Source organism: Cimex lectularius, unplaced genomic scaffold (genome assembly GCF_000648675.2).
Source record: "Cimex lectularius strain Harlan isolate CLEC.00 unplaced genomic scaffold, Clec_2.1 scaffold102, whole genome shotgun sequence".
Classification (NCBI taxonomy): Eukaryota; Metazoa; Arthropoda; class Insecta; order Hemiptera; family Cimicidae; genus Cimex; species Cimex lectularius.
Genome location: NW_019394228.1, coordinates 1,403,506 through 1,425,402, shown reverse-complemented (window position 1 = coordinate 1,425,402; position 21,897 = coordinate 1,403,506). Strand labels below are relative to the sequence as shown.

Genomic DNA, 21,897 nt, shown 5'->3' with positions numbered 1-21,897 from the left:
TTTTTCCATTCATTTCATATTCAATTACCAATTAAGTAGGTCCTGTAGAACATCGATTATCCAAGATCGATTTTTTTTTTTTTTTAATTTATAAAAATGGACATCATTTTTATAATAACAAGAAAAAATGTAAACCAAATACATATATAGTTTAAATATAGTATTTTATATTCATAAAAACTCTTTGATTTCACTGAACAAAAAAAAACCCACTTACTCTTTATTTGACTGGATTGAAATTTCATTTATCATTGACATTTCTTTCAGTGTTCAAAAATAAACAATAAACTGCACGTTTTAGAGTGATACACTAATCGCTTTTGTTTTATAGTTTTGTTTTTATTTTCCCAGACATTTTTGCACTGAATCACCACTTGATTATTTTATTAAACATGTTCTTAAAAGCATTTTTAGCATGCCCATACAAATGTTAAGTCCACTTGCCTCTGACCTGAATTTCAGAAGCCCACAAGGTATAACACATCCCAAACAAATTGGCGATTTCAAGTAAATGGAGTTTCACCTGACTTTCCGTTATGGGGGGAAGACTAATTAATCAATAAAATTTCTTTTGTAACAATTTTCAAAAAAGTTGACTATACTCTGCCTAATTGACTAGAGGCTTTATTTAATTTTATACAATTCAATTACCATTGTAAATAAGGGGAAGACTTGATAAAAAGTAGAACTATCCTGTATTTATTTTATTTATTTATTTTTTTAAACAATCTTATAATTGTTCAATTTTATGGTTCTAAACAATATTTTCCTTGGTTTTGCTAACCTTGGATAATCGGAGTTCTACTACGTCTTCAATGAGTTACGTATTCTCTAATTTTTATTTCAAAGCAGACTTGACAAGTGACTCGTAAATTTGATCAATTTCCTCTTCATAGAATACATTGCTTGAAATTTTATTTTGACTGGGGTAAAAATTTGCGAGCCACTGTTTGTTATTTCCCATATTATTATTATGTTTATTTTAATTATTTTGTCAAGAGTAGTTTTAGTTTATAAAATTTTCCAAGGATAAGAGATTAAATTTGTTCATTGAAGCACTCCTCCAATTATCCATGTATGAAATGTAATATTGTAAAAACCTCCTGAGGAGCAATTTAGCATTTCTAGTTGTTTGGAGCCCTTTAAACAGAGGACTTTCTCTCAATTCTAATTATTTATTTTTTGTTTTACCTTGAAATTATGACCATATCTTAATTAAATGCCCCATTGTAGATTGTGAATCATTCATCTATCCTCACCTAAACGAAAATTATTGTTTAACCAATTATGGAAATGCTTGAAATCAAGCTGATATGTGTTAACCGACCAAAACGCCAAATGTCTAAAAGTTAAGTTTGTTAAGCCCTATTTATTTTGATTTATCAGCATAAATGTTTTTGAAAACCCATAGAAGTTCCAGCCCAGGTAAAACTATTTTTAAATTTACAAAAACAAATTCCAAAATTTTCTAAAAGGTAGAAGAAAATACCTTTTAGCCCAGGTAAACCATCCTCCCAGGGGAAATAGTCCAGCAGCCCAGTATTTCAAGCCCAAAGAGGAATAAGGTAAAAACAAAAGTTCCAGAAATATTTGAACAAATAAATTTAAAAAAAAAAACCATCAATCATTGTCCAGACCCGAAGCCCTCCAAGCCTTGAAGATGTCATCCAAAAGGTAATTCACTGAATAGCCTTTAAAACGGTTCCTACCACCGAAACTGTAGGTATCATGTATTATTTTAATTGCACCCTTATTCAGACAAGCAAACTTCGCTTACTGAATTACTAAGGGGGTTTGAGTGGACAAGTATACAATAGAAATTGGGAATCCAATCGAGATATTCCTCAAAAAATTTGCATTTAGGCCAGATGAAACCTTGAAACTCATGGCTTCTGCTCTGCTCTTGCTCTCATGCAAGTCCAAATGTTTAGTCTACAATTTGGACCCTTTAAAAAAAAATAAAAATTTTAAAAACTACTGCCTGCTTTTCAACTAAACCATTTGCATTGTTCTACCTATCGGTGGTCGTATTAATACTTTTATCCCCTTATGTTCTGCGAATAAAATCAATTCTTGGTTTCTTATCTTTATTACCCTCGTTCCCCCTTGCTCTGAAAGCGCTTAACGATCAATTTATTATTGCTGCATCAGTAGAATGATAAGTTTTGTTTTATCACGATTTATACCGGCTAGGAAAACTTCCTTTTGTTTATCTTTTTATGTTATGTGGTCTGATTGAGTTGTTCAGTGCAGTCAAATAATTATTCAAAATTTAATTGCGAATTTGTAGTCAAACATTTATTATTTTTAAATATATTTAGATGTTCTACATTTATAAAACATCTGTTTAGGCTGCTTAGTATCAAAAGATTTTGCATTCAATGAAATCCTTACGAGGATTAAACATATTTTAATTATGTATTTTAACATATTAACATTGAAATAATTTTCATATATTGTATTTTTTCAAATTAAATAAAATCTGTATGTTGTCTAAAAAGTGCTTGTTAAAATAATACAGGTTGTGCATATCACGTTTGGCCCTTAATGGCTTATTTTTTTCAAACAAGCTTTTCAATTGTCATTCGGTACATGCTGTATTTTTGCCACTACCATTTATACCCTGCCCCCTTCTAGGGTGATTCTAAAGCCTTGCTGACTACCTCGCTTATCAATTTATTGATTAATATCAAGTTAATTTTAATATGGTGTTAAGTGCATGGACAAGGAAAATGGCAAAAAAAAGAACACGATATGATTTTATAACTTGTGTTCCAAAGGAATTTTTAGAGGTCTTCTAAAAAATGTATTTTTGAGTTGAATTCAAATAATTAGTTATTTATTGTAGTAGAGCCTTAATTTTTATATCAGGTCATCAATGTTTTCATGTTTTTGCAGATTTTCTTCAAGCAGTTTCAGATTTTGTAGGCACTTCATTCGGATTAGAAAAATCAGTTATAATATAGAGAAAGGAAACATGAGGACAGCTTTCTGTTTAGTAAAACATTTGTCATTGTTGTATAGCAGGACAATTTTAGTAAGGCAATAAAAAAATTAAAAAAATACATTTGTATAAAAAAAAGTAGGCTGTTTTGGTGGAGCAATGCATTTTTCAGACGTTTGAGATGGCGGTGAGTACTAAATGTTGAGATACTTAAGCTATAATTGAATAAATCAGTTTGCAGGCAGTTTTTTCAGGCTCTTGCGGCCCACTGAGCAGAAGGGCCGAGCGGAAGCAGTAAAATTTGTAATTTTGAGGGAAGTGAGTTTTTCAAAAGTGGTGAATTTATGGAGCAAACTGGGTAAAAAATAAATAAACAGAAAAAAAATAATATTCCATGGTGTAAGCAAACAGGAAGAAAAATTTGGTGGAGGGCAACAGTAGATATCTAACATCTGGAATTAATTGACATACTAAATTATTTATTCTTAAAGATGTATAAAGAGGGTTACGATAAGCTTAAACTTACATGCATGCAATATAGTTGTTCTATTATAAGGTAAGTGTCTGTGTATAATAGAAATGTACAGGTGATAAAAGTCATACAGAATTGATTAAATAAACTGAATATTTGACTTACAGGTTTTTTTTGAACGAATCATTTAATTTCTATTGATAAAGAAACTTTCATAACATGAGAGGTGATCTGACAATTTAAAAAAAGTATTACTGATTGTACATTTCACTAATGTTTAGATACTGAAACAAAAAGTTATGAACATTTGGATAACTAGCAGAACCAAAAGCTAATGAATAATTAAACTGATCTTACGATCACGTCAACAGCAGTATATTTGATTAAATAAAAGTAATTTTTAAAATATGAGGGGAAATAAGTTATCAAGTTCTGTTTTTGGTGGGTATTTCCTTCAAGTGCAATTATGATATTTATTTGGGGTACCAGGTAAATCGGTTAAAAACTCAGTTTTATTCCCATCACATGAAAGTATGAAAAGATTCTTCTTAAAAGAATGTTACCAAAAATCAAACTTATCTAACCTTCCTTCTACCAGATTAGTTCAGCGTTTATTTACCACAGTCCAACAAGTGTAGCATTGGGACTCCTGCACAAATAGATGTCCTTCCAAATATTCCTCTACCCTTGTCTGTCAGAACAGTTCATGAGGTACTGGCGAGGATCATCTTGGCCCTAGAAATATTACAAGGCTTATTTAGATCAACATTTCATATCGCAAATCGCTTCACCAATGGCAGAGCATCCTCTGGCCCCTTTAACTTATTTTGGAGGATGTGCAGAGACATATCTCATATATAGCAGATTGGTATTGACAATGGAAAATGAAGCCCAATAAAAGCAAGTATGTCCATGTTACATACTTTGAAGCAAATCTACAACAATGTTCTACCCCTTAGAGTAGTTCTAATCAGCATACATGACAAACAAAAAGGCTTAAATAGACATAGAGTATGTAACTAGGGAACCCCTTTACCCAGCAGTCTTTGGTTTCATTCCCACTATCGTCTCTAAATTTTCTGACCTGTAAGTGAAGCAAAAAGTTGACACTTGGCCATCGAATCTCGACGCCCCTGAATCAAAACGGGTTTCTCAAGGAAGAATACAGTCTCTGAAATACATCTAGGAAGTGGATACAATAAGCATGGTACAGGCTGCAGTACCCCAGGGTTCCACTTCCGATTTCTAGAAATCTATTCCCTCTAAAAAAAATCTTCAAATATCAAAAGTTTGTCCATGAGAGTATGTAACTAGGGAACCCCTTTACCCAGCAGTCATTGGTTTCATTCCCACTATCGTCTCTAGATTTTCTGACCTGTAAGTGAAGCAAAAAGTTGACACTCTTGGGCAAGTCGAATCTCGACGACCCTGAATTGGTGCTTGAGACCTCTTTGAAAACGGGTTTCTTAAGGAAGTCTCTGAAATATATCTAGGAAGTGGATACAATAAGCATGGTACAGGCTGCAGTACCCCAGGGTTCCACTTCAGATTTCTAGAAATCTATTCCCTCTAAAAAAAATCTTCAAATATCAAAAGTTTGTCCATGAGAGTATGTAACTAGGGAACCCCTTTACCCAGCAGTCATTGGTTTCTTACCCACTATCGTCTCTAGATTTTCTGACCTGTAAGTGAAGCAAAAAGTTGACACTTGGGCAAGTCTAGTCTCGACGATCCTGAATCAGTGCTTGAAACCTCTTTGAAAACCGGTTTCTTAAGGAAGAACTGTATCTGAAATATATCTAGGAAGTGGATACAATAGGCATAGTACAGGCTGCAGTACCCCAGGGTTCCACTTCCGATTTCTAGAAATCTATTCCCTCTAAAAATATTCAAATATCAAAAGTTCAACGACCTTAAAATCTTGCTCATATCTGAGTTAAACTAGTGAAATAAAGTGCACTGGGACTGGGACATTTGTTCCCTCAAAGCAAAAACAGTATGTAAATATTTGTAAATATGTATTTATCCTCTAGTTGAAATTTTAAATTGCAGGTGAAAATATTTACGATAAAAATATCTCATAAGCATTAAATCTTAAGAGAAAATTGGCTTTATTTTTGGCTAAAAAAATCTATATTATTGATGAATTTCAGTAATACCTAGCATATATAGTATTAAATGTTTATATATATGCTTATATAAAATATAACATCTTATTGATGTTTAATGAAAGTTTTAAAATTATTTAGCCCAGTCTTATGGATGATAACCTGTATCATGATCATTTCCATTCATCCAGGTCTGCCGTTCAAGTTTTATGTCAGATATGTTTCAGAGACGATAAGCAGACCAATGACAATAAATTATTCTAGTATTGAAACAATGTTCCAACGAGAATATTGTTTAAGCTTAATAATGTCACACAAACAAAAACTTTGCAAACAAAAAATATAATTTTTTGGGTTTGGCTTAGTTGTTCAAACAGCATGAAAATTTTTGCACAGTAGTTTTTTTATTGCTTTAGATTCTTTTTTTTTTCTTTTTTTTCATTTTTATAATTATGATTTAAAAAATCTAATCGAGTAGTTAGAACATTATTCTTATTTATATTTATACATTTATCATAATAAATTTTATTTTTTATAGTACATGTGTATTATTCTGTCTGCTTAAAAATCCCAGTTGCAACTCAATAGTATTAAACTTGAGAATGATTAGAGTGGTTTGATGGTGAATATCCATTCATCCATTCGGCTCTCCTTCGGTGGAAGTATCTCGGATTCGAACATTCAGCCTCTTGGCAAAAAATTTGCATTATATCCGCTCGAACAGCCATCTGACGAAAATGTGGTATTCGTTTTAAAAAAGGGTGTAGGCTCTTCAAAAACTGCATTTCACTGTCATCCTCTATATATTCTTTGTACATTTTCAGCCTCTCTTCCTTGTCGAAATCAGATACATCCCTCAGCCGCTTGACTACCTTCTTTGGAGGCGAGTTGGAAACACGCTGAGAGGTCGACGGCTGATCGTTTTCTGTCGTACAATCGAGTACAGGCTCAGAGTCTGACTCGTTAGCATCACCTTCGTCAACTTCAGGCGGAACACTACCTCTCGAGTCTCTAGTTGTCATTGTATCTTTTAAGAAAAGCATGATTTTGTAGTACGGCCATTTAGGGATGTACTCTTCTTGATCACCGGATTTACTAGCAATAGCTTTTTTACATTCTCTTCTGAATATATCTCGTAGACCTCTCCATTTCTTCTTAAGTTCTTCAACTGAAAAAAATGGAAATGCCATCAGTGGGTTTTACTTAATTATTTGTATGTTAAAATACGCACCCTTGTTATTTGTTTCTTCTGCAACTTCATTCCAAAAACGTCGTTGAATATCTCTAGAATGGTAATGTTCACTTTTATGGTTCCACAAACATTCTCTTTCTTGGATTAAAAGGATTAATTTTTCTGCGTCCATAATGACTTAAGAAAAAGTCGATCAACTGAAATACTTCATCATAAAAAGGCACTTAGGTCGTATAAGAAAAACCAAGTACGAGCGTGCTCGAGTCGCAGGTCTCAACAAAACGCACGTAGTCGGACGATTAAGCTTCCACTTTCCGGTGGGAGAGCGCTGGTTACATTCCCTAGGACGGGAAAGTTCATGCGTCGTTGTGCGATAACGTACGATCGAAAGTCGTACGTTGCCGGTTCCGGTGTAAAACCAGCAAGCAATTTTTTCGAAATTGTTGAACGTTATTTCATCACTTGACAAGATCACGTATACCCCTGGGCCATTACAGTCCGTACTACGATTTTTAAATTAGTTTATTATTAATTTTATTTAAATTTTTATACAGACGATTAAGAAGACAAATTACTGTCGCGAGCATGACGAACCCACGGCCTTTGGCGCCGGTTCTCTCACGATAGTTCAAGTGGATAGAACACCGGCGTAAGCCGAAGGTCGTGGGTTCGAGTCCCGCTCCTGACTCCAAGTTTTCTTCTTTACCGTCTTTGCACATTACGATTTTGACAAAAAAAAGTAGTGTTGTCTGAAGGCAGAACTGGGAGATTAGCCCTTTTTTTCTACTTAACATCGTTATTAATATTTTATATTATTGTTGATGCAAACTTAAGAAACATAAAAGAATTCAAGAACAGTCTGTTCAGTCTCTTCAAATATTGTATAAATAAGGGATTTAAAAATTTAAAAACTATGACTGGAATCAAATTAATTATTAGTAAGTTACACTCGATTAATTCTTTTTTTCCCTTTATTTTCTACCATGATATGGATAAATCAGCCTATACCCTATCTTTACCGAAATGGCGTTTTACCATTTTACAAATACTACTGAAGGCAACCGAAGCTTTAATATATGGAAGAAGAAAAAATGAGATGTTTTTATTTAAAAAAAAAAAAAAGGAAAATTATTTGCAAGAGATAAGACATTCCCACGATCGATTTTTTAGACCGCAGTGGATGTAATGGAGAATTTGGTCACCAGGGACCCCGAAACAAATAAAGAAGAAGAAAAATAAAAATTAGAACATTGAATTTCAAAATAAATTTGTAAATTTTTGGTCGTCAACAAGGTGTTTTTTTTCATACATGTGGAGTAACTACAAGATAAAATACACCAACAGTTAAATACACCGATAGCCAAATTTAAGGCACAAAAAAGTCATGTTTTACAACCAGATCTATTGGTGTGCAAAATATGAATAAACTAAATACATTAAAATTTAAGGGTGGTGCGTTAATTTTGTCCAATGTATAAGCACCAGTAAATTAGCAACTACGTAAGTTATTCAAATTATTTACTGATCAACACGCCCCCTCCCTAAATTAGGTTTTTTTAAGCTGTGCTTTTGGGTAATTCTTTTATTTGCTATTTAGTGCATTTTTAAGTTGATTCTGTTTTGAAACCATTGAACTTTAAATATTAATTTTCTAATAATGAATTTGGTTGAGATGTTTATTAAAGGCTGAAAACAGTATTCGTCATATATTTTATTAATATTAATACTGTTATTGTATTTGTTTTCAAATAAAGTAATTTCTGTTCAAATTGAATGTAAAGTGCATTTTAGTCCGAAGGCCCAGTAAAGTGAACGGTCCAACCTGTAAATCTAAGCGCGTTTGTAAATATCATTTGAAACCGCCCAGTTACCTCGTGGGAGACCTGAGACAAACGGTCCGCGGTTCACGTCAAGGTCACATGACTCGGCAAAACCTGTCACACTGAAACAAAGATAATTACAAAAGAAAATTGATAAGCGAAACAGTCAGTATTATTAGTTCCGATTTCTAAGTGGTAGTCTGTCCGATTTGTAGAATGACTGGCCTGAAAGACAGCAAAGGGATACTGGTTAAGACAGGGAACGTTCTCAACTTGAACGACATACTCAAAAAACCGGGACAGCAGTCCAGCGACGAGGTAAAGGCACGGTTGAAACATTGAACAAAAAACGGCATGTCATCCTTCTGCATTTACAGCTGTTGGAATGTCTGAAAATCACTCTGGCCGACTCTAACAGATCTTCGAATGAAGATCTTTGCGTTATCACAGGAAAAGAGCCGGTCTACACCGAAGACATCGACCCTAAAGAACTGGTCATCACAGTCAAAGTATTTCTGAACTCGGGCTCAGTGGAAACCCTAAAAAGTGCGCTTGATAATTGTAAGTATCGTCCATTTTTTACGTCTTAAATGGTAGTAATCCATTTATATTAAAATTGTACTGTTTGTTTTGAAAAAATCAACTGTAAAGATATAAATTGGAAAACAGCTTCTCTAGAACGTTGATGTTTGAGCCTTAAAGTGGTTCCGGACTTGTCAAGATGCTTGCCTTGGCATTCGCGTGCCTACGTATACACATGTTTGTACAACCGTCGGTTCGTACGGAAACAGCGAATATTCGCCAAGTACTGCGCGAGTTCTCATGTTGCTTCCAGTCGTGACGGACTCACTGTTGTTACTGCAGTTACTGTTTTGTGTAATGGTACAGTTGCCCCAGTTTGCTTTCGATCCGTTTCCATGCATCGAAAAACTGATTTTTGTGGTCCTTCCAGAGCAAGCAAGTCCAAATTATTGTTTCAGCTTGATCAAGGTACTCCAAGGCTGTTATGCTGGGCCGATCCATTCTTAACTAACAGAAACAACGCTGTTTTTCTTTCATTAATTCATCCTTACTAGTTAGGAACAGTTTATTATTGGGGGGGGGGATAGCAGTAAATATAAGTATATACTTTCGATCAGTTTCCACGTATTGAAAACCTCATTTCGATTTTTGCAATTCGGAAGAGAAGAGTTCCAAATTTTTGGTTCAAATTGAGGAACTCCAAGAGTGTTACGTTGGTCCAGTAGAAATAAAGCTACATTTTTCTTTCATTAATCATCTGAAGGAAAACTTTATTATTGAAACATAAATAGCAGTAAATAATAACTGTTGATGGATGATTACAGTTGATTTACGTACAGCACAGTTGATTTCCGAATATGTAGTTGCTTTGAGTTCGGCTACTTCAAGAATATTCGTGCCCTTTGAAGTGGATAAGAAAACCGACAATTAGCTGAGCAAGGCAAGCACTGAATATTGTTGCTCGGCGAATAAATCCACTAATTAGGATTCGGTGAACCTTTGCTTGGTATTCGGCGAATCCCGCAGGTCTGCAGCCACCTTAAGAATTTTGTCAGAAGTACTGATAGCAAAATCATTCCATGCACTGCTGTCAGTTATTTCAGTTTGTATACTATTCAGTTTTCATAAATCATTTAATGGTAACAAATTTGGTTTTATGACCACACTAGAGAGCCCAGCTTAATAAGTACAACTTGAAAGAATTATTACACCAGAATACATAAAATTAAACTGTTCTGTACACCATATTCAGTCATTTCAGTGTCTAACAAAATGGTGGTTAGCCTTATATCAACACTGCTTAGAAATAAGGGTAATTCAAAAATCTGTAGGTTTTTTCATTATTTTATTATTTTAAATACACTTTTGGTTAATAACTTATTCCTCAAGATATCATCTATGATGTGATGCCACTTTTGTGCCAAACGTTCAATGGCATAATGTCACCTTGAAAAGTTTTGTTTATAAACTCAACAGGGTTGTACGAGGGGCTCTTGTGAGTCAAGAGCATGACTGGTAGATGGCCTGCTGAGAATCTGAGCCAGAGATGAGGGATCATTCTCACAGATTGAGGATTGACCTGCGGGGTAGACACGAGTACCTTATTTTTGGGCCAAAGCCTGTGCAGGCGCCCCTTGTGCAGAGAAAGGTTCTCAATGTGTCCCACTTAATTGAAGCATGGCATGCCTTGGGTCCATAGAGAGAGCATGTAGGCATGCCACTGAATTAAGAATGGTTTCTGGGACCCGTTCCATTTTTTCCACCTTATCTAGTCTTCCATGTGTTTCATGAGTTGAATTTATTAGTGTGAGTGTTGAGGAATGAAGGCTACTTTTTTTTTTTTAATTTAATTTTAATTAAATTAATTTTTTTGGCTTTGTCATTATGATAGCCTGCCAACTGAACAATTGAATAAATGTAGGGTGGACATGAGACAGTTGGAAAGGAGAACCGACACCCACGAGACACTCCACTTATTACTTGTTACCTTGGACTGAAATAAAGTAATTAAATTTTCAGTAATAATTGAACTTCTTAAATTTTCTTACCTTGTGGTATTTATCAACATTTTTGTGTTGTTTGGGTGTATTTGTTAATAATTTATCTTGCCCTTAATTGTCAGGAGTTAAAAATATCTATTTGATCCTAATGATAATTTATTAGGAAGCCTCATGATTACTAATCCAATAGAAAGTGCTTAATGGACATTTAGTACTTTGTCTTGCTGTAAGGTAACTGTCAATATTATTGATTTAGTTATTAAATAGTCTCTATATAAATTTAAGTTTTGTGCATTTGTTTAATGAACTTACTTTGAAGTAAGTTCATGTAATAATTTTTTTTTGTTTTCTAAAAAGTCTGAAAATAACTACACACTTTATGGTTTTGCCATTATTAATACCTTGTGGTTATTTAAGTTTTTGCTTTAGATTACTCACTGATTTTTAAAATGGACAAAAAGTTTAAAAATGATATTAATAAGCGACTTTTATTGTAGGTGTAGAGTACTTAAGTGCCCCAGTTCTTGGATCCCTAGTTTTAGCTTACCAACGTGAAAAATTTTCAATTCAAGAGCTTCACTCTCTCTGGACTGTATTGGAAGATTACACGAGACATGGGAAACTAGAAAGAATCGGTATTTCAGATTTGGACACAGATTCCTTCATTGAGCTGTACAATTGGTCAAGTGTACGAACTACTTTAAACTAAATTTAAAAAACTACAATTTCTTATGTGAGTTTTTTTTTTATATTAGATTAAGCCTAGCCTGGTTCAGCTTGGTCTCGCTGGGTGTTGTGTGGTTCCGCCAAAACTGCAGGACTTTGCGAAAGCCCATGATATTCAACTACTCACTCATGGTGATCCTGCAGGTAATGTAAAATTTAATATTATAACGTGTTTTTTTTTCTTTTCTTTTGTATTAAACTAAACATATTTCATTAGATATTCTACCTCAAGAACGATTACAGCAATTATTACCGGAAGTAACAAAACAAGAACAATGGTTTGTATGCCGATTCCAGGGACACATCAAATGCAGAGGCGTTCTTGCGACAAAGGGCTACATTGTTGGAATTAGGCTCGGATAGACATGTTTGGACCACAAAGTGACCTTTGAAAATGTTCAACCAATGTAATCTTAGTTACCAAAAATAATCAAGCTGTTTATACTTTGTAATATTTTATTATTGTTTTAATTTTTGCAGGCAGAAATTATTCTTTTATACTTAATTGGTTTTCTTTTTGTAGCTTTAGCTGTACACTTGAAAATACACAGTTATATTTTAATGTCTTCCAACTTTTAAATAGCATTCCAAAGAAACATTACTGTTTTGCCCTATATTTACGTAGTATCTCTTTCATTCATAGATGTATTATTTAAATATTTATATTTTATCTGATCTGGGAAAAATTGTTTATTAATCAAAAATTTATTATTAAAACAATTAATTTGCAGACAAGTACTTATTAAAACTAGAGACAATCAGGCTCTTGTTATAAAACCCTGATTAAAACCTACTTGGAGAGCTCAATAGACTGTACTACCAGGGCCTTTGAGCAGTCTCGCATTTCGAACTAGCTTTGTGGCAAAGTTCTTATCAAACTGGGACATCCACTTTCAGGTGTGATCCTAAAATGCCAGCACAGCGTACATGCATCTATGAACTCGGATACAACAGCGAAGCTTTTGGAAGATTACACTGAGAATGCTGGGCTCGCTCACTACTCAAGCTGGGCAACCACTCCGCCCTTACTCATCTGGCCCTGTAGCCAACTTAGCTTACCCCACCAAAGCTTTACCAAATAATGCTTTTGAAACTTATCTCGAGGTATGCTGGTTTTTGCCTCATTTTCTCAGACATCTCTTAACACGGTTAAGGGTGTACACATGTTATATAATGAAAGTGAAGTCCTCTGTTCCAATTTTTGGAAGAATTGGCTGTTTTCTTGTATATACTAGACAAATTACAAATACTGTATAGTATACTACTATATATTTTTTCCAGTTCACATTTTTTTTTTTTTTTTTTTTTTTTTTTAAATTAGGAAAGTACCTACAATACAAATTCATTGTATTTAATACTGTATCATTGCAAATTTAGAATGAATTCTTTCAGTGTTAGGCAAGAAATTGGTTTCAATTAGAAATTAATTTTTTGAAGTTGTGAAGAGCGGTCAAGAATGAGGTAGTTTAGAAAACACCTTTTATTTTTTTTGCTGACATTTCGACATTTATATGTGTCATCTTCAGGGTATAAAGTGTGGTAGTGTCATATTGGTTTGGTGTGTCAACACATCACAAGAAAAGCACCACACTTTATACCCGAATAAAGGTCGAAACGTCACCAAAAAAAATAAAAGGTGTTTTTCTAAACTACTTCATTCTTGACCGCTACTCACGATTTCATCGAATTATGAAACAACTGCTCACTAAGAAATACTACATACACATTTAATTAGAAAATTGCAGCAGATTGCATTTAAGCATTGCATTTTATCTCTATCGTATGTCAAAAAATGTATGACCCTGTATATATTCTATTTTACCTTTGGCTTCCCTCTGCAATAGCTGAAACACAGTTAAATTGTGGTAATAAAATAATTCATGCGGCCCTGTAGTCTGCAGGGTGATGAATCTATAATCTTTACGGTCTGTCAGACACGTTTCAGCATTTCGCCATCTCAGCGTGTCTGTTGAATAAAATAATTTAAATGTTTTTAGCATTCTTGACTTTAATGCTTAGGGTAACTGGAATAAATTGAATACAAAGTGGGAAGTTAATTATTTCTTAATCCAACGCATAGTTGAATACTGTTAATCGATAGGCACGTTATGCAATGATCATTTATTGTATTAAGTCGATACAATAATAATAACAGTAACGTAATAAAATTATTAAATTGTTTTTTCTTGATGCAAATTTAATGTACGGCTGTGTCGTCATCGAGTCTGCTTGGATGTCGATGACGACTGAAAACAGTTCGGCTCAGTCCCAACAGGAAAGTATGCTCTTCTGCAAAGTCTGTTATACTGGAATCATAAAGGCGGGTTTTTAGTTTTTAACTTGTTTTTTCTTTTTACTAATTTAAAAGGCGAAGAAAGCTTTAATGCGTTATGGTGTTATCACCGTAATGAGGTAACCCTTTGTTTGTAATGTTTGGTTACTTTTTAAGATGTTTGTAGAAAACGTCCAGGAGGAGTTTTACAATATTATAAAAGGAAAACACGTTTTACTGTTTGTCAACTACGATGTCGATGCTATTTGCACCTGTAAAATGCTCCAGTCGCTCTTCCGCTCTGATTCGACGCTTTACACGTCACTGACCGTCGAAGGTGTACAGGACTTGATCGAAGGATACTGCAAGCATAGCGAACAGGTCAAATTCGTTCTGCTTATCAACTGCGGCGGTACGATCGACATAGTTGAAACGCTGCAGCCGGAGGAGGACGTCGTCTTCTTCGTCCTGGACAGTCATAAGCCGACTGACGTCTGCAACGTCTACAGCAGGTCGCAGGTGAGGATCGTCGGAAACGTGGACGAGAGCGAGAAGATCCCGAGGTTCGAGGACATATTCATAGACTCCGAAACCGAGGATGAAGACGAGGAGGAGGATTTTGACGAAGAGGCCAGAGCGAAGCGGAAACAGCGAAAGCTCTGGGAAGAAAACCGCAACAAGACTCTTTTCGAATACACCCAGTTTTCATTCTATGGTCGAGCGAGTGCCCTAGTCATGTTCGAAATAGTTTGGCGTTTAGGTAAGGATAACATTGAAAGCCTATGGTGGGCTTTGGTCGGTTTTACGTATCAAACTGTGTTAGGATTAGTGACGGAAAGAAACTACTCGAATGAACTTCCAGTCCTTCAGCTCCATCTCACGAGACTGATGCCAACGTCAAACAATTCGAGTCGAATGGAAGGGTATCGGATAACGTGTCAGAAAGATCTCAAATTAGTATTATACCGACACTGGACTGTGCAGTCTAGTTTAAGGCATTCAATATCCACCGCTGTAAAACTGAAACTTTGGAGTCAAAAGGGTGAAAAAAGACTTTATCAACTTTTAGCGGAAATGGGCCTCCCAATAAGCGATTCAAAGCAAAATTTTACTTCGATGGATTCTGAATTGAAAACGGGCTTTTTAAGTATGATTGAATCAATAGTAAACAATTACGACTTAGATAGTCTCATATATCATTCATTTATATTAACAATCGGTTTTTCAAACAGTTATCAAGCTGCTGATTACGTCTATGGCATGCTTGCACTACTCGATTCAACCCTTTCAGAAAAAACTTCCAAAGAGTGCTTCCTCCTGACTCTAGACAGTTTATCCAGGTACAAGCATAACATCATCGACAAAGGGATAAACAGCTCCAAGAAACTTTTAACATCGGTCATGCGCCAAGTTCACACTCTGTTAGATATGAAACAGATATTTTCTGCAGGCCCTTTTCTTTACTTCATCCTCGAAGAGGGTTCTGTGGATTCAAAAATTTTTTCATGCCCTTCTAGCCTTGTGATACTGGCAAGGTACGCGCTCATGGCGTTCAATTCGATCTCGAGGAACAGGAGGACTGCGATGCTCCCACTCATAGCGTCTGCGCCTTCGACCAACGACAACTGTATCATACTCGGAATTCCCCCCTCTACTGAAGTCATACCGAGGAACTTCTTCGGCAAAGCTTTTGACCAAGCTGTTGAAACTATCGGCATAAATCCTGTTATTAACTACTTCGACTCTTCTGTTATAAAAATCTGTAAAGAAGACAGGCCGAAATTTTTTGATTCACTTGTCACCATTTTGAGTTAGCGATACATTTTCAATAAATTATATTTTAATATATTTGAAAACATCACAGTTTTAATAGTTCAAATTTGTCATTTCCTGTGTAAAAAACATGAAATATTAGGTTTTAATTGTACATACAATAATTTATTTAAACTACAATATAGGAATTTTTATTTTATACTTTTGATACCTGCAAAGAATAAGACTGTATATATCAAAACTAATAATTGTATATATGAACTTCTTAAAATGTAATTTGTAGTAGTTTCATTTCTCTTAGAGCAATTGATCATTACATAACACTCAGCTGGGTGCATTATTGTTATTTTTGTTTCTTCTATACTCATTTGGCCTACTGACCCAGTGATTATTATAAAAATACATAAGGCCAAATAGATTTGTAAAGCTCTCACTGCCCACTGGCATTCAAGCTCAAAGAGTAGAAATAAATTTGTTTTGTTTTTGTAACTTTTTCATATTTATCGTCCTATGTAATCCTCCTTGTCTCACCAGAATTGCCAAATCTAAAACGTTTTGCACTTGGTATAATTTTATAGTTCACTTATTACGTTTTAATCAGAATTATTGAACCAGAGCGATTATTCAGTGATTTATGATTTTATGTAAAGTATAACACGAAAAGAAAAAAAGACGGCAAAGCTGAAGGTTGTGCATTCAGTACCTCTCGTCACAAATTTTTTCGTCTCAGCCACAATTTACATAAAATTATACATCATTTTATATTTCACCCTTTTTTCCTTCTTTATTTTACAAAAAAATACTTTTCAATCAAGGCCTAATGAAATTTGTGCAGTACAAAGATAATTATTACACATGACATTGTTTTCCTTGGTGCAAATTCATTACATGCAATTTTATTCAAAATACCGATGAAATTGATTTCAATTAATTTTACTTTTTAGTTTTATTACTACAAAATTAGTATTTAATTTAAATTGATAAATTTTTAAAGAAAGTTGAGATAGTTTGAAACCTAATAGTGCAAACAGTTTTAATTTGGTAAGGGTGAATTTAACACAACACCAACAATGTTTATAATGCTAGAAGTAATATTCTTTAGCATAGCTACTCGTACTCGTCACTTCGTGAATTTGATACAAGCCAAGGGTTCTTCCCCGTATGAATATTAACTTTCATTCTCCTGAGGAATAATCTGATTTTTGTATATTAAAGTGTAAATCATCCCTTCTCTTTTGTTACAGCTGCTTATTGATTTAATACAGCCGAAATCTTCTCCGACGGGAAAATGCGTTTCAGTCCCGCCGTCTACAAATTCGCCCTGTAATATTGAAATTTATAACAGATTTTGTACAATATATATAGAGAGAAATACTTACTGTCGCTTCAACTTTGGTCCCGTCAACCCAAATATCCAATGTGTCTTTTTCTGTAATTATGATGATAATTGAACATAATGAAATTATTTTTATGAAAGTTTTATTTCTTTCTATATAGAAAATCAGGGATAAGGCAAATTTGGAAGAAAGGAAAACATCAGTTCATTCGTCAAACTTTCAAGGAATATCCTATTTAAAAGTCCATTGAAACTATTTCTAATAATTTAATAACATTATATATATTACTATATGTATCACCTATCTTAAATTTGCCCTATCCATGATTTTTTTATATACAATTAAAATATCATCAAGAAAAAGTATGATCTGCATTTTTAAAATATTTTCTACCTAAGACAATTCTATGATCTCCTATTGTCCAGGTGCAAGCCATCGTCGACCATTTTTTAGTGAATTCCTCAAGAGGTTTGCCATCGACAACAAGCGAGTAGCAATATGAAAATCCTGAAATTGGCTCAATTTTCACGACACACGGTACCGCGCCAATTGAAAATTCTTGTTCGCCCACCAATTTGAACATCCAATCTTCTCTGTAGACCTCCTGTAAAGTTCAAAATCAAGGATTTTTGCCTCCGCCTAAAAGTAAATAATGTTACCTTGTCGTTTACTCTGACAACCCTTTTTCCACTAGCAGTACCATGTTCAAATTCAACTTTATGCACACCGTCGCTCAGCGGAACATGCCACACACCTACTATATCACTATTGTTTGACATTTTTAACGATCATAACTTAAATTATGAAAGAATTGTATAAAATTCTATAAATATAGACGGGATATTATGTGCTTGGCTTATCTAGGTCTTTTTTAATCAACATGCCACCGAGGGTGGGATGTGTTTGTACGCAGTTGCTTAGTAACCGGTTGTGAATATTTGATCAACCCATTGAATTTTCATATTTGTTTATTCAACACAATCATTGTTATTTATTTAAGAAATATCTTTGCATATCTATACTATTTTGAATCGTGTAAACAAATGAATCAATTTTACAATAAATATTTTTTTTAATATGTGAGGTAACCGTAGAAAATAGAAAGGTCATAAGAATTAATTTTAAACAATATCATCATAAATGTATCAATATTCACAAACAAAACACAATACAGTTTATCTACTAAATGTGTCTGTTTTATATACAAGAAAGTCTATCGGCAAATATATTTCTCAAAGAAATTAGCCTTGAAGTTTTTAACAATCCAAATCCTCTATAAAAAAAAAGTTATTAAAAAATAGATTTAGATACAAAATTAGATCCTTTTCTACTTCATAAAATTTAATATTTAACCTTGAATCCTGCGATAGATAAATTTCCACATTTTTGTTTAAATGCAGGCCAGATTATAGGTCAATAAACCATTTAAAGTATGACCTCCCCAGAATTTCCACTTTTGCTTATGTATTAATAATATAATTAACAAAAGACACTAAATGGTGTGCGAGATTGGATGTTTATAAGAATTTGTGTATCTGTTTTTTCTTATAATTCAATATACCTTGTTACTTGTTTATTCAGCCAAACTAATCTCAACGATCTTGCTTACAAACATATTAGGCACAAAACATTTTTGTACGATTGACAAAATGAAGATATACTATTGCTGAAGATGTTTTGCCACCTTTATGTAATAAATATTCATAAAGAGGATAATCTTAGTCTACCCATCTACTGAGACTTAAAGTACGGAACAATATTTTTTCAATTCAGACAGTCGAAGACAAAATCTTTGATAAAAGTAATCTTATTAAATTTAGACATAAGGAATAAAGTGAAAAATAAGAAAGTTGAATTAGGGAGAAAAGGGAACATTGGAATGGATTTACTCAATTTGAGTTTTCCAATTGAAATGGATTTTTTAAATAGAACATCTCAAGGGAACAACTTTCCCCAACAAAATAGGAGATAAAAAAGAAATTTCCAAACAATTTAAAAAACAACAATAGCTTGTGATTTTAAGGGATTAATATTAATCAAATTATTATTAGTCAAAATAGAAATTGAAATTGAAAATCATCCACAAAAAGATGGTATTTTTATATGCATTTTAAAAATTGTCTGTTATTTAATTATTTATTTATTTTTATTTTATTTAAGTGTGAATATGGTTTGTAAAGTAGTGAATTTAATTAGCAAAAGGATGATTTTAATTTCTACAAGGGTGAATTTCATTTGTTCAAATTTGTTAAAGAGTGAATTTAAGTTGCAAAAGGAAGCATTTGATCAGTAAAAATTGATTTGATTAGTAAAAATATAAATTTAAATTGCAAAAAGGTGACTGGTTTATAAAAGAGTGAATTTAATTAACAAAAATATAAATTTAATTTGCACAAGGGTAATTTTAATTTGTAACAGAGTGAATTTGAGTTGGTAAAGGGTGAATTTGATTTTAACAAAATGAATTTGACTTGCAAAAGGGTGAATTTGATTAGTAAATGAGTGAAGTTAATTAGCAAAATTGTAAATTTAATTTGCAGAAGGTGATTTTAATTTGAAACAGAGTGAATTTAAGTTGGTAAAGGATGGATTTGATTAGTAACAATATGAATTTAATTTGCGTGAGGGTGAATTTTATTAGTAAATAAATGAATTTGGTTTGTAAAAGGATAAATTTAATTTGTAAATGGGTGAATTTGATCAATAAAATAATGAATTTGATTAGTAAAGGATTGAATTTGATTAGTAAAAGATTGAATTTGATTTGCGAAAAGGTGAATTTAGTTAGTAAAAGTTTGAATTTGATTTGGAAAAGATTTTTAATAAAGTGAATTTAAGTTGCAAAATAGTGAATTTGATTAATAAAAGAATGAATTCAGTTTGCAAAAGGTGCATTTGATTGGTAACAAAGTGAATTTATGTTGCAAAAGGGTGAATTTGATCAGTAAAAGAGTTAATTTAATTTGCAAAAGTGTGAATTTGAGTAGTAACAAAATTAATTTAATTTCCAAAAGGGTGAATTTAATTAGCAAAGTAGTGAATTTGATTTGTAAAAAATGAATTTAATTATGAAAAAGGTGAATTTGATTTGTAAAAATGAATTTAATTTGCAAATGGGTGAATTTGATTGTAAATTAGTTAATTTAATTTGAAAAACTTGTAAGGGAAAAATTATACCGCCCAAGTTAGAAACCGTGGAGCCCGTGAGGCGGCCGTCATGTGCTGCGATCGAACCCAGAATTCTCCAATTAACTTATCTTACCTGACAATATGGTCGCCGTGCCCGACACTGTTATCAAAACTGTTTAGGTCCGACGTTTCAGTTCGGTCAATTTCCATTTTCTTACCCGTTAACGTTTAGATATCTCGTAAAATGTTACTCGAGGGAAGTCGGTAAATCTTTCCTCCCGTAGACGTGAATCGGCGACTGTGCCTCTTATACAAACGAGCCCGTTTCCGTCTAGATTTCAAGGGTCGAACTTTACAGGTTATGGGGAACTTTGTGCCTCTTTTGTACAGTAACATGACTAATATACGGATTGTATTCGATAATCGGTTCTTCACTTAAGTTGAGGGATTTCAGTTCCCATTTTTAACGATTAGTGGCCAGTGGAGTTTTTATTTTTCGACCGAAGACACCCAGATTGGAAAATCCTTCGGGAATGGATCAAGGATTTTATCCTACTTGTTCCTCCTTCAAATACGAGGTAAGAACTTTTTATATTCGCCTTTTCATTTTTTCATTTACTGGGAAAAAAGTACAAAAATTGTTTTTGAGATGTGATAAAAGATGAAAGTTATCCGACCGGAGAGATAACTCGGTTATAATCTACAATATCCCAGAACTGTTCCATTTAATCGTTTTCCTTTTATAATCACAATAATACTCACTTATAATCGGCCAATTTAAAGAAATCATTTCAAATTTGGATTATAAATCAAAATTTAAACAGTTTTTACTCATATTTCATGTTTGTTTCACAATAAGCATTAATTCCAATGATATCTCTTTAAACGAGAAATTATGAAATAATTAAAACAAATAACAGTATAAAAAAACTATAGCATAAAAGAATAAGTCCTATACGCATGAAATTGGTATCTAAGTTCAGTAAATTCTTTTCTATTTTAGAAATCAAGCACAAAGAAAACAGGCCGAGATTGTTTAGCTTTCACAACAAAATTAGAGGAGTGTATAATCCAAAAGCAAAAATACATGGAAATTAAGGCAAAAACACAAAACCACAACATTCATGGATTGGTTGCTTGTGAGGTAGATCATGTTGAGGGTTTGGCTAGATGGTCATAGTAGCAACCATTTAAACTCGGTTATAAATTTTTTTTATAAAGTAAACAATCTTACAAGAAAACATTTAAGGTTTTTTCTTATTGGTAAAGACATGTAAAAATCACATAACTTCATAAAGCTTTTTTTTTTCAATTAGGGTCTTGTTAATTTTTAACTTGTTCCTCGATTAGTTATGACTAATTGGCTCGGATCGATTGTTCAAAGTCAAAGTTTTCCATATATTAAGTATATTGTAATGTTTTATGACATTTCACATTAAAAAGTTAAGGGTGTTTAACCTGACAGCACGGTTCATAAATGTGCGTGTGCTTGTTCTTTCATGGTCAGATGTGAACGTAAAAAATTACCATTTTATCGAGTAATAACAGGCCGAATATTGTTAATTTTTAATTGTTTTAACTTAAATTTTTAACAATCCAGTG

At 33.2% G+C, this 21,897-nt stretch overlaps 5 protein-coding genes and 1 long non-coding RNA gene across 7 annotated transcripts in view; 4 read left to right on the top strand and 2 right to left on the bottom strand.

Annotated features, from left to right (window-relative positions):
• The first annotated feature begins 141 nt into the window (after nucleotides 1–141).
• LOC106665491 lies at nucleotides 142–4,677 on the top strand. The gene is made up of 2 exons (XR_001340309.1): nucleotides 142–3,131; nucleotides 3,179–4,677. It is a non-coding gene; the product is annotated as an uncharacterized LOC106665491 (long non-coding RNA).
• Nucleotides 4,678–6,001: 1,324 nt separating this feature from the next.
• On the bottom strand, nucleotides 6,002–7,313 carry LOC106665490. The gene is made up of 2 exons (XM_014391937.2): nucleotides 6,756–7,313; nucleotides 6,002–6,692 (listed from the first exon to the last, which is right to left on the bottom strand). Exons 1-2 carry the CDS (start codon nucleotides 6,886–6,888, stop codon nucleotides 6,115–6,117), a joined length of 711 nt encoding a protein of 236 aa, XP_014247423.1. The 5' UTR covers nucleotides 6,889–7,313; the 3' UTR covers nucleotides 6,002–6,114.
• A 1,146-nt stretch (nucleotides 7,314–8,459) lies between these two features.
• LOC106665489 (glutamate--cysteine ligase regulatory subunit) lies at nucleotides 8,460–12,350 on the top strand. Its single transcript, XM_024230369.1, has 5 exons — nucleotides 8,460–8,854; nucleotides 8,914–9,097; nucleotides 11,556–11,746; nucleotides 11,814–11,928; nucleotides 12,002–12,350. The coding sequence occupies exons 1-5, from the start codon at nucleotides 8,753–8,755 to the stop codon at nucleotides 12,145–12,147; spliced, it is 738 nt and encodes a 245-aa protein (XP_024086137.1). The 5' UTR covers nucleotides 8,460–8,752; the 3' UTR covers nucleotides 12,148–12,350.
• Nucleotides 12,351–13,957: 1,607 nt separating this feature from the next.
• Nucleotides 13,958–16,318, top strand: LOC106665485 (cell division control protein 45 homolog). The gene has a single exon (XM_014391928.2). The coding sequence runs from the start codon at nucleotides 14,234–14,236 to the stop codon at nucleotides 15,869–15,871; it is 1,638 nt and encodes a 545-aa protein (XP_014247414.1). The 5' UTR covers nucleotides 13,958–14,233; the 3' UTR covers nucleotides 15,872–16,318.
• A 99-nt stretch (nucleotides 16,319–16,417) lies between these two features.
• Nucleotides 16,418–21,125, bottom strand: LOC106665487 (fas apoptotic inhibitory molecule 1). 2 transcript variants are annotated; one of them, XM_014391932.2, is made up of 5 exons: nucleotides 21,058–21,125; nucleotides 17,826–17,923; nucleotides 17,560–17,770; nucleotides 17,209–17,258; nucleotides 16,418–17,150 (listed from the first exon to the last, which is right to left on the bottom strand). In XM_014391932.2, exons 1-5 carry the CDS (start codon nucleotides 21,083–21,085, stop codon nucleotides 16,998–17,000), a joined length of 540 nt encoding a protein of 179 aa, XP_014247418.1. In that variant the 5' UTR covers nucleotides 21,086–21,125; the 3' UTR covers nucleotides 16,418–16,997. The 2 variants fall into 2 exon arrangements, with proteins under 2 accessions (XP_014247418.1, XP_014247419.1); XM_014391933.2 differs by lacking the exon at nucleotides 21,058–21,125 and having other exon boundaries at nucleotides 17,826–18,951.
• Nucleotides 20,438–21,897, top strand: part of LOC106665486 — an 86,531-nt gene continuing 85,071 nt past the window's right edge. Inside the window, exon 1 of the mRNA XM_014391929.2 lies at nucleotides 20,438–20,873. Coding sequence (XP_014247415.1) covers nucleotides 20,829–20,873 — 45 coding nt within the window. The 5' untranslated portion in view covers nucleotides 20,438–20,828. The remainder of the gene's footprint in view (nucleotides 20,874–21,897) is intronic.

Coding starts and splice junctions, on each gene's coding strand:
- LOC106665490 (XM_014391937.2), bottom strand. CDS start 6,888: ATGGACGCAGAAAAATTAATCCTTTTAATCCAAGAAAGAGAATGTTTG. Junction 6,693..6,755: donor AGAAGAAACAAATAACAAGG/GTGCGTATTTTA, acceptor CATTTTTTTCAG/TTGAAGAACTTAAGAAGAAA.
- LOC106665489 (XM_024230369.1), top strand. CDS start 8,753: ATGACTGGCCTGAAAGACAGCAAAGGGATACTGGTTAAGACAGGGAAC. Junction 8,855..8,913: donor GACAGCAGTCCAGCGACGAG/GTAAAGGCACGG, acceptor CTGCATTTACAG/CTGTTGGAATGTCTGAAAAT. Junction 11,747..11,813: donor AGCTGTACAATTGGTCAAGT/GTACGAACTACT, acceptor TTTTTATATTAG/ATTAAGCCTAGCCTGGTTCA.
- LOC106665485 (XM_014391928.2), top strand. CDS start 14,234: ATGTTTGTAGAAAACGTCCAGGAGGAGTTTTACAATATTATAAAAGGA.
- LOC106665487 (XM_014391932.2), bottom strand. CDS start 21,085: ATGATTTCTTTAAATTGGCCGATTATAA. Junction 17,771..17,825: donor TTGTCAGAGTAAACGACAAG/GTAACATTATTT, acceptor TGAACTTTACAG/GAGGTCTACAGAGAAGATTG. Junction 17,259..17,559: donor AGATCATAGAATTGTCTTAG/GTAGAAAATATT, acceptor TCATAATTACAG/AAAAAGACACATTGGATATT.